The sequence below is a fragment of the Anoplopoma fimbria genome, unplaced genomic scaffold, assembly GCF_027596085.1.
Source record: "Anoplopoma fimbria isolate UVic2021 breed Golden Eagle Sablefish unplaced genomic scaffold, Afim_UVic_2022 Un_contig_13569_pilon_pilon, whole genome shotgun sequence".
NCBI classification, from domain to species: Eukaryota; Metazoa; Chordata; class Actinopteri; order Perciformes; family Anoplopomatidae; genus Anoplopoma; species Anoplopoma fimbria.
In genome coordinates this window covers 16,024-30,773 of record NW_026554393.1, presented here as the reverse complement: position 1 = coordinate 30,773, position 14,750 = coordinate 16,024, and the positions used below count along the sequence as shown (strand labels likewise).

The 14,750-nt window shown below is 38.2% G+C and overlaps 1 protein-coding gene across 1 annotated transcript; it reads right to left on the bottom strand.

Moving 5' to 3' along the window:
* Positions 1-1,394: 1,394 nt before the first annotated feature.
* Positions 1,395-3,737, bottom strand: LOC129088601 (interleukin-17C-like). The gene is made up of 3 exons (XM_054595946.1): positions 3,659-3,737; positions 3,343-3,572; positions 1,395-1,663 (listed from the first exon to the last, which is right to left on the bottom strand). The coding sequence occupies exons 1-3, from the start codon at positions 3,671-3,673 to the stop codon at positions 1,414-1,416; spliced, it is 495 nt and encodes a 164-aa protein (XP_054451921.1). The 5' UTR covers positions 3,674-3,737; the 3' UTR covers positions 1,395-1,413.
* Between the last annotated feature and the right edge of the window lie 11,013 nt (positions 3,738-14,750).

Sequence of the window (14,750 nt, the reverse complement as noted above, 5' to 3'; positions counted from 1 at the left end):
GGGTATTTAGGACCGCAATGCTCTATATTTTTCAGAAGTCTGAGGAAGAGCCTGGTGCTAGAAACATTATACAGCAATAATCCTTGGCTACCTGCCGATCTGTTTAATTCTGACTTGTCACGTGTCCCTGTAAGCCATGTTAGTGTGACAGTGAGCCATAATGAACAATACCAACACCCTGAAACATTTCAGCCATCACACTTTATATTGTTGTACTTTTCTTATGTAGTCATGTCTACTGGGAAAAAGGCAGATTAGTAACTGAATGGAATATTGAACAAGACAACAAATCAATATTTAGCCACATCTACAGCCACTACAGAACTGCACCACAACGTGCTATTTGTTTTATGTTTCAGGTTTTTAATAAAGCTTTTGAGGCAAATGGTACTTCTATAATTGCTGTAATATTTTATGCTTTAGCTTTACTGTTCATCAAGGATCACAATAGAAAAAAGTCTTGGAATGTATTATTTTACCCATGTCATTTTTGTAGTTTCCTTCAGTAGTTTCAAATAAACTACAGCTTCACTAAAATTCTTAGTTTTTCTATCTTTTTAGACCACACCCAATACAGTTAAAAACTACAACTACAAAGCCTGAATAAATTTGTTGAAATACCCGACTCTTGTGTCACCCCCCAGGGAAAGTCATTCTTCCCTAATCGGAAATTACCGAAAACCCACTGACATCTGGGACTTTTGGACCTTTATCCGGTTGGTAATCCAGCCCCGCATCAGCATATCAGCATTGGAAATAGAGAAGAGAAGAATTTGGTTTTCTTTAAAATCCTTTTTCCTTTATTTTGCTTCAAAGAAGCGGAACATTTCGTCTTTATCAGACTTTTTATGTCCCACTGGGACAAAAACCTAGAAGATATTCATCATAAATAAATACAAAGTTTTCTTCATCCACTCATGAGCACAAATGCTCAAACATGTCACATGCAAAACAGACCTAATAAATAGATAATTATTCAAATAGTATAAGTGATTAAATTATTATTTTACAAAACTATACAATAGTTATTTTCTCCGATGACAAGGCCATCAATATGAAAGGAAGTACATAGTCAATACCCAGTTTACATTAGCTGTTAACACATACTACAAAAAACATTATAAATGTATAAATTATGATGTCATCAATTATGACAATAAATAGGCCTATAAAAAAGGCTGATGTGATTTGACTTTTGAAGCCTCATATAAATTATCCCAGGGGTGTCTTGTCTTGGTCAAACTTCCATCAGAGAGCATGCTGACCAAAGTTCCCTCCGCTGACCGCTGTCTGCTCGCTAATCACACCTTCAGACCTGACGTCCCTATCTGAGCGCTTCCAGAGGACTTAGTGCATTTTAAAACAAACACAACGTGAACTGTAGTGTGCCCCTGTGACAGCTGGTCTGGTCTTCTAGTTGGAGGTCTTGGCTCTGAGGCAGGTGCAGCCCACTGCTACTTTCACAGTCACCGGCGTCAGACGGTATTTTGTCTTGTCATTGCAGAGCTCCCTCTTGAGAAACACCCTGTTCTGCATTACGGCGTACGAGTTGTAGTCGTGGCTCTCCACTGGGGATTTGTTGGCCTGAATCAGGATGCAACCTGAACACAGGCACTCAGCCTTAGCATAGGTGGAAGGAAAGTGATCCTCCATTGTTACAAGTCTGGAAGGAACGAGATGACTCAGTGAGCAGCTTATCAAAAGACAGCGAGGAGTGACATCCAATAAGTAATGCTTTCCTAAAAATGCAACTGATTTCAATGTTAAAATATTTATTTTTCCACACCAAAATATATAATAAATATAAATGTAATTTGTTGCAGTTTTCACAACTGCAATTTGAATATTGCAAAATACATAAACCTGCACATTAAATCCAAATAATTTATGGAAATATTCAGATTATAGCAAGTGACTAAGGCTGTCATTTGGGGGGCACATCTCCTTTTCATGGCCTCAGTCCAGATTGAACCACATCACGGCTGAGGTACCAATTGCCCCAGGACCCCGACCATTAGGGGCCCCAGAGTTGTTTCCCAGTCACTGTTTTCACTTTGTCCTTTGGGCAAATGAAAATGTGACCAGGGGCCCCAACCAGTCACTGGATTCATATTTAACACTGTATTGTATTTTATAAACTAATCAGATGTTTTATTCAACATTTTACTCTAACTGTTGAAAAACTAATGTATTGTAGTGCAGAAATGTAAATGTACAATATGATATTTTATGAAATGTAGTGGAGTAGGTGTTTAAAGTAGCATAAAATGGAAACACCCAGTTTAGATGCAAGTAGCAGGCGGACTTCCCACCACTGCAGTCCTGTACAGAATCCCAGTGTTAAAATCTACTTCTTAATACTTTATTATTTTAGTTTGGGTTCATATTCATCAATAAAGTTGTTTAATGAAATGACCACAGAGTAACAGACCAGCAGACCCGGGGTCAGGTAACACTTTGGCATATTGGTTGGTTTCTAGGTTGCAAGGAATATAAAAAAACTTCCCTGTGCTGTGTGCTCTGCCCTTGATGAGACTTGGAGGGGACAGACTACATACAGGACCCCAAACAGGACCCCAAACAGATTAAACCGGCCATTGATCAGAAAGTTGAAGAAGAAAAATCTTCGACTGCTCAGTGATCTCCTAAAGATGAGAGACAAAGCTAGGAGGGGACTTAGAAAGCTGTGGAAACTCATAAGTACAGGGGAAAACATAAAAATCTCCAATCACCGGTGCAACGGATTACAGATTGTACATTCACGTCATTCATAAGGAACATGTGTCAGCAAAGTTGCGCTATTGGATAGCCTATAGAGGGGACTTTCCCTTCTCTGGAGGTCAAAGGGATGCACAAATATATTGTTATTGTAATTCCCCCTTAAGAGTTACTTATCTTTTTTCGCAGACTTCCTATTTGGAATGTCTGAGTTTAATGGCTGCACCTATTCATCACATTTAGAGGTTTTCTCCATATTTTAACCTGACATGTTTTTGGTATCTTTAAAAACTTTAGGATCTCGCTCTCACAACTTCCCCGAGCCAATCTTGAACTGTGACTCATCCTGATATATATTCACAGTAGGAATTTCTATCTTATGAGCTCATTGAGAGTTTCAGTCTAACTGGGAGCTCATCAGAGCAGCAAATCAATCACAAAGTAGGCCTGTTTTCAGGATCATAGTCTCTGTATTGAGACACATTTCCCTCAAATGGTCTCCATCCTTTCTTTGTCTCCATCGGGAGGTTCAGCCCTTAAACGCGCTGATCTCACTCATGTGCTGTTTGTAAAAACGTTCTAAATGAAATACATATGCGGGTCCCGCGTCGGGATGGTACTCACACGTATCTCCAGGGGGACAGAGACCTCTCGTGGATGCCGCCATACTGCGGGAAAAACGCCACGGGGCAGGAGGGGTCTGAGTCGTGCTTCCCCGCGTGTTGGGGCTCCTCGGGCTGCGGGTAGCATCTCTTCAGCGTCCTGTTCACCGCCCCGATCAGCTCGCTCTCATTGAAGCACCGGTTCATGTTGCACGTCCACACGGGCACGAGACAAAGTCCAAGGATGAGAATCTGTGGAGGGGGCAGAGGGTCAGACAGACAGCTGGTAGAGAGCGGCCAGTAGCAGCAGCTGTCCCGGGTGTCTGTGTCTCACTCACCTGCTTCATGTCCATCCTCTCTGTCTCTCTGTCTTATGGCTGGCTGTTAACGAGCTGATCTGCTTTGCTTTGCTTTGACCTGCAGCCATCCTCACCGCTATTTATTGAGTGCACCTGGGAAACACCGGCAGCATGAGGAAATGGAAACGCTTTTTATTTCCTGGACTTCCTCTTTCCTAAGTGAAAGTAGCGCAGTAGGTCGATGTGAGAGCTACTCGCGTGCTGCTGTCATAGAGATGGATTAAGGCCAAGGAATTTCTCCACAAGCACGCACAAACACACCTCACACGCACAAGCACAAACACACCTCACACACAAGCACAAGCACAAACACTTGAGTGCAGAGAGTCTGACATCACACTGGGGATATGCTGCCAAACAATAACAGTGTGCTGAAACCGGAGACTGTAACTGAAGATGAAGAAGGCTCGCACTCTAATTTAAGAGCGCCCTGTGTAAGTGCCTACGTTATATGTATGATATTGTGCTGTATAGATAAATGATCTATACATAATGCATTTACAAACATTGCTGAGTAAGGAAATTATTTTTAATACTTTATTACCTTATTTATTTATGTACATGTGCCTTTATTTTGCGCATGGTTGTTGTATCATCATTCACCCATTCATACACTGATGACTGGAGCTACCATGCAAGATGCCACCTGTCCATCAGGACCATCTAACTAGAGGATCGAACCGCCGGTCCTTTGATTGAAGGACGACCCTGCTCTACCACTGCGCACAGCTGCCACTACGTGTATGTGTATGATAGCATAGGTCACATTGATAGACTTTATAACACTTGTATGTATCATATAGCGTTCAATACACCTGTGTGAGTAGGTTAATATAATTATTTCGGTATTATTTTATTCATTTCTTTATTCATCTATTTACCCGTTTATTTCAGGATATATTTATAAGAAAAGGTAACTGAAACATAAATGTATTATTTGAGAAAAAATGCACATTAAACTGAATGTATTTCTTTGCATATACTTGTTTAAGAACACATAAATGTATTCATTTATTTATTCAAAACTCTCAGAACGCTCTTAAACTTAAGAACTTAACAATAGATGAAATCATTTAAAACTGATCTATTGTTTGTTTCAGAGAACCTAAAGATTTATTCATTTACACAGAATATTCATAAATAAACAATCTAAACTTTATTAATTTATTTCAGAACACTAAGAAATGAAAATAAACACTTAATTAAATTGTTTGTTTATTTATTTCAGAACATTGAGAAATACAATACAGTTTTTACTTAGGAGAAAATGAGCCATTGACACAAAATCCCATGCAGAGAAAACCCCTCCAGCAGTTGTGATGAGGTAGTATAACATGTTTGAATACAGGATTATAAATCCAATGGACCTATGAGATCCAAAAATAGCAGGATTTGTTTTTTTCAGTTTTTTTGTTGTTATCTCCCTTGGTTCCTGTGCCAAGAGAATTTCCAGGAGAAGTTTGTATGGCTGGCCCAGTAACACTCCCAAGTCTCCTTTGAAGGAGATAAGGTGACAGCTATTATTAGCAAACCATTGTGGTTTTATCTCAACGTCACTGAGACACGAGAAAAAGCCTCTGTGATTGTCTTTGTATAAATTCTGCTGTGATAAAATGATATGCCTCCACAGTCTCAGTACCAAGTGACGATGACTCCAACCACACAGGATTAATACCCTCTCTCTCTCACAACCACTTGATGAAACAATAAACATATGAAAAAGGATTTAGTATAATTTACCGTTTGGATGCATAGCAATACATGTGCAACAATGTTTAAAAAACAGCCAAATAATATTATTAATTAATTAATTAATTAAATTAATTAATTCATTCATTAATTCATTCATTAATTCATTCATTTAATATTAACTAACATAGGAATTAAAATTGCACTCATCAGTATTTTTTTATTAAGGGGTCAATGACGAATAAGGCTTCTAAAAAGATCATTTTCAAATTGGAAGTAGTGCATATTTTCATGTGTGGGGCATAGTTGTTAAACAAGTCTCATTTGCTAAAGTACTTTTCAAAGTGGTTCAATTAATTTTTAACAGTATTTTTGAACTTCACTGGCTAAAAAATGTGAGGTGGCGCAACCGAATATTTGTTAAAATATATATAATTTCCTACCATTCATTTTTCACTTTTTTTGGCAAGTATCCCTTACAGTGCCTAACACATATGTGTTTTGTGGATGTGTTTTGTATTTTTAATAATTGGCCAATAGATTTTACATTTAAAATGCTAAAAATAATGATACAAATATACAAATGAATATATGCAATGCAATAGTTATTAACATCATTGTTATCAACTATTTGTTCACTTAAAATTATTATTTATTGTTCTAAATTAATGTTTTATCTGGTTGCACCACCTGACGTTTACCAGTTGTGCCACCTGACAACATGAATAATGACAGGATTATGGCTGAATAATTACCTTTTTACTTCAAATACCCAAAAATATAATGCAAGTCAAACGTTTCTATTGAAGTTAAAGTAGTAAATATATTTTTTAGTATCATAGTAATCATGTTCAGTACATAGCAACTAGAATAGGCTACAGTGCAATGGATTGATTAGCTGGACAGACTGTAATGGATTGTGATTGAGCAACAATTAAGTCTCAAGACAATTAAAACAACTCATAAAAATATCAAATCAAATGTATAAACATTACATTTCATACCATTAAATTAAACGCATAGCAACTGGAATGCAACACTAGTACATTAAATACAGCCATACTTAATCGAAATCAATTTAAAAAAAACACTTGAATGAATTTGAAACTAGTGACAAAATATTTCAAAACATTTTGAACCTTTAAGAAAAGTTGACCGAACATGGTTCAAAATGTTTTTAAATATTTTAGTATACAGCAGTGTGTGAATTAAGAGGCTTTGAGATCACATGGAACTCCTCCGTGTGTGATAAGAAATTAATTATTTTAAAACCTGAAAGGTCTGACTGCTGTATAAAAGTAAGAACTGACAGCCATTTTTGTTGTTAACCTTCATAATGATGAATGGGGCGGTGTCTTTGGACCGAGGCCTGAAGGACAGACTGTAAGAAGTGGAGTCTTTCTTGCTCGTCAGTCTAGTGCTGCTATTTTCAATGGAAAAGAGATGGCAACACTGGGTTTCTCTTTGGGTTGGATAACTTTTTTTTTTTTAAATAACTTTTAAAATCTACCATACTTTTGCTAGTTTCTCATCATTACCAACCCTGCCTTTAACTTAAAACTATTAAACGATTTAGAAATTCAGTAAATAATCTTAGAGCTTGAAATATAATATCATATAGTGATATTCCTTGCGGTTGCGCCACCTGACCTTTATTTAACTTAACTTATTTCAAATTATTCAGGCATCTACTTTGACTCCTGTTTTAGTTTTTGTTCTTGTTAACAAATCCATACATGTAATTTTTAAATACAATAAAGAGTTTTATGATAATATGACATTTTTCTAGTTTTACATTGGTTGTACCACCTGACATGGAAAGTGTACCAGCCAACATATAAGTTAAAAGTAGCTATTTTAATCAATATTTGAGAGGGATCTTAAAACATTTTCACTCAGCCATAAAGGTCAGTTGAGTTCCTACTGATGATGCTATATCCTGGAAACTGTTGTGTACTGTAATATTAAAATAAAAGTCACATATTTACATTTGAACCATGCAAATTGTTGGACAAAAGCTTTTAAATTGTCTAAATTGCTTTGAACTATAGGTATTTGTAAAATGTGGTTCATTTGAAAGATTTCAACAATAAAATGCCATTGTATTCATTTTTAATTTATAATCATTAAAATACAATTTTGTTATAGTTTTTTCAGTCTGTTCATTTGCTAGGACAGTTCTCATCAAGCAATCAAGCTCTCCACCTGTCCATTGCTAAGAGGAGATCATTGGATACCTTGAGGATGGCTGATTCTGTGCTATTTAATGCTGTTAAACCTGACTGAAACTTTTTAAGTCATTATTAAGACACATAAAAGCCAAAAGTTGGGCTGAAAAAACCTTCTCTAAAACTTTTGATAAAATCAGAAGTTTAGAAAATGGCCCCAAATAGGTCGGATCACAGCATGTTTAAGAGTCGATGGAGCAGTTCCTGTCGCTAATGAGCCTTAACTCTATTCTTTTTAAAGTTTAAAAACTGCTAACACATTTTTTGTAAGGCATCCCAGTGCGCATTTTTCCGTTAAAAAGATGACTACTCTTGATAGCACTGATAGTTAGGGCTGTTTCATGTTCGCCTTGGTCCAGCCCCTAGATATGCTGCTATATGCCTAGACAGCCGGGGGACTACCTAGGACAGTTGTGCCAACCTGACATTTGAACCATGCAAATTGTTGGACAAAAGCTTTTGTCCAACAATTACCTAGGATACACTGAGCTCCTCTCTCCTCTTCTCTCCCTCCATCTTTATATATTAATCTCCTATTTATGCACATTACTGATTTTGCTTCTTCCCCGGAGTCCTTGTGCTTTCTCGCCTCGCAGGTTCCCATGAATCGGGGTTATATCTGGACTGTCATTGTGCCTCCTGCTGTGGCCCTGCTGACACCCACTGCTACTACCATTATTATTAGTCACATTACTATTACTATTCCCTGTACCATTACACATATTGGCTTTGCTTCCACCCTGAAGCCCTTTTTGCTTTCTCGCTTCACAGGTTTCCACGAATCGTTCTGGTCCCTGGACCGTGGTTGTGCCTCCTGCTGTGACCCGGCTGACACCCACTGCTACTTCGATTATTATTATTAGTCACATTACTAATACTATTCCCTATATCATTATTTTAATTCTACTATAGTGATTGCTGCTTTTATAAGTAGTCTTAATTTTTTCCTTCGTTACTCTGCTTACTACTCTTATTATATGAATCATTTATGTCATATACATTGAATGTGTTGTATCTCTGTTATGTTGTTCATTCTGTACACATGACATCTATTGCATTCTGTCCATCCTGGGAGAAGGATCCCTCCTCTGTCGCTCTCCCATAGGTTTCTTCCTTTTTTCTCCCTGTTAAAGGTTTTTTTTTTTAGGAGAGTTTTTCCTGTGCCGATGTGAGGGTTCCGGGACAGAGGATGTCACATGTGTACAGATTGTAAAGCCCTCTGAGGCAAATTAGTCATTTGTGATTTTGGGCTATACAAAACGTTTTTTTCAACGACTATTTGAAGATGTTGATTGAACATTTAGACCATATTTCAACGAGATTTGCAATACTTTTTTTAATTCTCTGCATTAATTTAATAATGCTTTATCATCATTTTATAACCCAACTCAGAAACGACATCCACATTTCAAGTTTAATTTTTTCTAATCAACGTCTTCACATAGTCGGTGAATAAACTTTCACTTTTGAACCACTTCTGAACGTCTTTTAACCGTCACCGTATTTTAAAACGTCTTTTGAACCTTAAACTGCTCACAGTAAAATATGTAGCAATTAAATACGCAGTCATGGTAAAACAATAACAGTTTACACTGACAGGACAAATAAGACCATCTGACACAGGCAACAATTAATTTGTTTTTATTGATACAACTACAATGAAATTGAAAATACAAACAACAAAATATCACGTTTGCTTCTTTAAATGTCGTTGTCAAAGCCTCCAGGAGCCAGTTTCAGATGGATGTCTGTGACCATAGTCGTCTTTTAAATGTCTTTTCAACGGAAAGATGCTCACTGGCATATTACACATTATAATACTTTATATTGTTTATAAGTTGCTCTATGCCAAACAACAATGTTCTGACTGTCTACTTGTTTGTACATCAATTTGTTTTACTCACTTCCTCCCCATTTAAACTGTGTACAGCCCCACTAGCTTTCTGTAATGTATTTAGATGTGAAATGGTCTAAAACTCACTCTATATCAATGAACTACAGCGACAGCCCATAAACACAGTCAACATTAACTTACACATATTAATGTTTACTGTTGGTCCATGTAGCAGTAGCTACAAGCTAGCATGCTAACGCTACAAGCTAACATGCTAACGCTACAAGCTAGCAGTCTCGCCTGCATCGTGAGCAGCTTGAAATTATATTAATGATGCTAATTTCGCTTTGAATAACTGGAATAAAGTCGTTCAAGTACTTACAAAGTATGTAGTTAGCGCGAAGCCTCGCGCTTTTTTGGTCAGCTTGTTAACTTTGCTCCGCAAGTCCAATGCCGAGTCTCCCGACCGGTGCTTATTTCAAAGTTGTAGATGCAGTCAGTTCCAGCAGTAGACACTCACTCGTATTAACATTAATGTTGTAACTGAATATAGCGTTACACTGCTCCGTTACGATGTCCTGTGAGCATTTTGTTGGCAGCAAAACGTCTATAGTTCCATATTTATGCCTTTTTACGTGAAACATTAAAAGCGTTTAAATCACGTCGCCGTGTAGACCACATTTCAACGAGCAGTGCTATATGACTTTGGAGAAATACGTTCAAAATAAGTAATATCATCTCTCTTTCAACCTACAACTGAACAAATCATCAACATTTTCAAACAAATAACTGTTTTGTGACAAAATGACCTAAAAAGCACAATCTCAAAAATCTTTCAGCAGCATCCCCCACAAACTGAATGATGAGGAAACAAACAGTAAAATACATTTTCGTGACATATCCATCACCTCAACTTCCTCCAGTGGACTTTGTGGCTCTGTAACGACGTCACACAACTTCCTCCTTTGCTTTTGATGAACAAGAGTCACAAGTACTGTGGTCGCTGGAGGGCTTTGTCACTTAAGGGTGAATGAATGTCACTTGTAGGCATTAGCTGACACCACTGGTGCTGCGTTTTCTCCAGGAGGACAGTCTTTAACCATCTCCCTCTTTCCCATTCTTTCATCTGTCTAGTTTTTAATCACCTTTAGGGATTCTTTTACTGCCCTTTCCTCTGTGCTTTGTCTCCTTTCTGGCGGTATATTTTTGCTCATATGCATAACCCCTCACATGGAACCTTGATTGTCAAGATTGCTTAGGGATTGATATTTTTCCTAAATATGAGGAATTTCTGTGCCAGGAGTAGAACCACACTATCATATGAATCAAGGGAAATTGACTTATTTTTAAAATACAACTTCATTTGTATCTTAGCACATTTCAGGCAACACTAAACGCTAAAAATAAACATAGTCCTATGGGTTTCCACCTGACTGCTTCAGTTTTTATTTGATGGTTTTATTAAGGCAAAAGAAAGCCATTAATGTTAGTCAACATTAGAATAAGCTGTAGTCTCTTACGAGACTTGGATCCTGGAGTGCCGGTGGACAGTGACAAGGTTGCCTTTCACGGGAGATGTATCTTGTTGTGGATTTTAGTCAATACAAAGGTCCTCCTTTTGAGAGAGGGTAATGTCATCCTATCAACATGAATGTGTTAGGGGCATTCATATTTAACTTTCCACTGGTCAGTCCCCTTTGAGTGTATTTAACACAAGCAGTCCGCAGAAGTCCCTGCTCAGCATACCTACACAAAGATATTGGTGTTTATGTCTGCAGGGGCTTCACAGAGGAGTTTAAAAGCACTGATCTCAGATCATTTAGCCCAGTTCCAATCTGGCCCCAGTCTTGCCATTCTCCTCCAACCTCTGCAATCAAGTCATTTTCTCTGTTTCCGTCCATACTCCGTAAAACCCTAGAGGTGGTTGAGCGGGAAAGTCCTAATAGATCAGCAGTTTCTGAAATGGCAAGGCACCAACCACCATGCCACATTCAAAGTCCCTTACATCACCCTCTTTCACATTCTGGTGCTTGCTTTAAACTTCAGCAGATTGTCTTGACCTGTCCACATGCCTAAATTCACTGAGTTGCTGCCATGTGGTTGACTCAATGGATATTTGCGTTAATGAGCAGTTGTCACAGGTGTACCTAACAAAGCAAAATTGAAAGAAAGAACGGAGTAGAGAGTTAGGTAGAACATATATACATATATATATATATATGTATATATAGTATAACTATTGATATAAGCTTGTATACCTCCATGCACTGTAATCCTTCTGGTCGCTATTGTTGATGATGGTACCACAAATCTTTGACCTGTGTCAACTTACTTTAATAGCCTTTTATTTGAAAGCTTTGATGCAGCCATTCTCTTTGCACGGGGCACCAAGGAAGTAAACTGCTCTGATCATGTGACAATTGACACTGAACATGTGAGACTGTATTTCATTGAGACCCTGTATTTGTTCAATATTAGCTGGAAACACATTGAAACATAATTTAGTTACAATTCTTCACAGCATTGTAATTGAAACCTTTTTTTAAAGACACTATTGTGACCGATGGAATTAATACCAAGGCGAGCTTTATAGTTATATAGAGACTGAGACCAAACCATCAAGAAGGTTTGGTCGTGGAATGTAATTGAGTATATATACTCAACTACTTAAAAGGTGCTAAACTTGATATTCAGAGCATTGATATAGCAGCAAACAACTATTTGTTTTGCTAAGATGTGCAGCTTTTAATGATGATTTTAAATGTCTATAAAGCGTCTGTGAGAACTTTGAAAAGCGCTCTATAAATAAAATGTATTATTATTATTACTATTAAGATACCGAAGTTAGCAGAGTGAAGTCTCTCTCCGTGTGTGTGTTGTGATCTGAGTTTCTCCCGCCATAAGATAAGATAAGATAATCCTTTATTAGTCCCGCAGTGGGGAAATTTGCAATGTTGTCATAGCCGAGCCGGCCGCGTGTTCTTTTAGTGTTTGTGCACGTATGTGTCCCTCACTGGTTACAGCAGCTCCTGCTCTCGTTTAAACTTTTATTTAATACGTTTCTGAAGTACTTTTTGTGAAACTACTTTTGAAACTTATCTGTGCACTTTGTATATAGTCTTGTTGAGTCTGCGCTGGTCTCTCTACTGGTTCTTGCACTCTTTACAACCATGTCTGTGGATCCAGCGTGCAGTAATGGTACCGTTGTTTACACCAGGGACTAACCGTTAGTACTCGCTGCTACCGGACGAGAGACCCGGGGTTCCCTGCAAGCGGGGAGGAGACTTTAGAAAACTGTCCTCCCCATGATCAACATAGGGAATGTGAGCTCTCTCCCAGCAGCCACTTTTGATGTGAAATCGCAGGGTAAACACAGGTGTGTACCTGGATAGAGGGCATGAATCTGGGCATACCACTGTTTAAGAACAACTCTGTAGTAAGGACTTTGAGCTGTTAGCATCATGTTGTCCTGATAGCAGTGTAGATTACCTCCCCCTACTGCTGATGCCTGTGATGTGATTCAACTATGCTGGTAGTTTTTAGTGGCGCTCACTGACAGTGTCATATATTGTATGACAGACTGCTCGTAGGTGTGGATGTGAGTGTGAATGGTTGTCTGTCTATATATGTCAGCCCTGTGATAATCTGGAGACCTGTCCAGGGTTACCTGCCTTCGCCAAATGTTAGGGGGGGATCGGCTCCAGCCCCTGAACAGGGTAAGCGGTTAAATATAATGGATAGATGGATGGAACATCAGTAGACTCTGGAAGGGCCTTATTTGATTTGATTTGATTAAGATGCAAAATGGAAAAGCACAACTCAAAATAGTATCATGACAAAAAAGTTAGAGGATAGCACTTAAAAGTATTATTAAAATACTTATTTCCAAAGTGGTCGCCTGGCTGACTAGAACCCAACTCCCAGCCTGTGGAGGACCGACTGGGTCTATCACTCTTCAATAAATTCGTTTTGATGCAACAGGTATGATATTCAATTTGTTCACAATCTCAGTTTAGCATGTTAGCATGCTAATTAGCAGGAATCTGTTGAGGCTATATGTATTTACGTTTGCAGGTATTTGATCAGGGTATCAAAAAGATCACAATTCCTCCTCATTCATGTCTTAAACAAATTTCATAAAAATCCAAGCAGTAGTATCCAAATTTTAACTTTCTGTGGTCGAGGCATGAGTGAAAACTGATGAAAAAACAGATGGTAGAGAAATGGAATAGACAAAATCACCCTTACAATGGACAACTTCAACAAATGCCATGGATCAGCTGTCTAAAAGAGATGATCTTTTGTGTATATTTTCCACATCTATTATGCTGAACAATGCTTTATCTGCATGCATCCAGAAACATCTTTATTCAAACGGCCACTCCCTTTTGTCTTGTACAACAGCAGAGAAAAACCAGGCAACTGAATTTCTCTTTATCAAAATAGTTTATTTAGAAGGCTTTTGTCACAAAAGCAAGACATCTTGTCTCTAAATGTCCCCGTTGCACTTCTCAAACTCCCAACTAAAAATGTTACACAAATAAAACATTGGTTTATCACTTAAGAGCTTAGAAGAAAACAAAGCTGTAGATTTAAAAAAAGAAAAAAAAATACACATCACTGTTGTCTATAATCATACGCTTGAAATTATTTGATGTCTTGCTATTATTGTACAAGGTGTGACAGAGACCACTGCCCTAAAACACAGAACGCAGACAAGTCGTTGGTTAAACATTGCCCCCCTCTGAACAAAGCTCTGGATCGTGATCACTTACGGATGGGTGCTGAGAATGTTTCGATTTATACTAAGAGACGCCGTGAAGCCCTGTGGGCTGTCAGCACCCTTTGTAGAGCTGACCCAACAGTTACACTCCTCCACACAGAGGGAACTAAAATAAAGATGAGAGAGAACAAGACGATAAAAGAGGGCAGAGAAAGACGGACAGAAGTAGAAGAATCAATGTGTATAAATCTGTTCTTTATCACAACAGATGAGGAAGATGCTTCCTTTTGACTGAGGGAACAGAGTGAGCCGCACCTTACTACCCTTCTATATCTGTACTGTAAAGTCTACACAGGGTACACTCCATGGCTGACATGTCCCTTCCTCACCAGATGCCCAAATGTTTCCTCCTGTTTCTCGTTGACGATGTGAACAGCAGCCGTGACACTCAAAGGCTTCTAATGGGAGCTAAAGTCAGGCATATGGGGGCAGAGCCAAACCACTTCCTGTTCACTTACACAACAGCCTTTATACATGAACCATACAACATTTTTACATGTCCATTGAAGGCAGGGGGAAAAAGGCTCCACCCTCAAA

Bases quoted from the DNA above. Each gene is read 5' to 3' on its own strand.
- LOC129088601 (XM_054595946.1), bottom strand. The intron at 1,664-3,342 runs GTGAGTACCATC...CGTTCCTTCCAG, and splicing joins CTGTCCCCCTGGAGATACGT to ACTTGTAACAATGGAGGATC.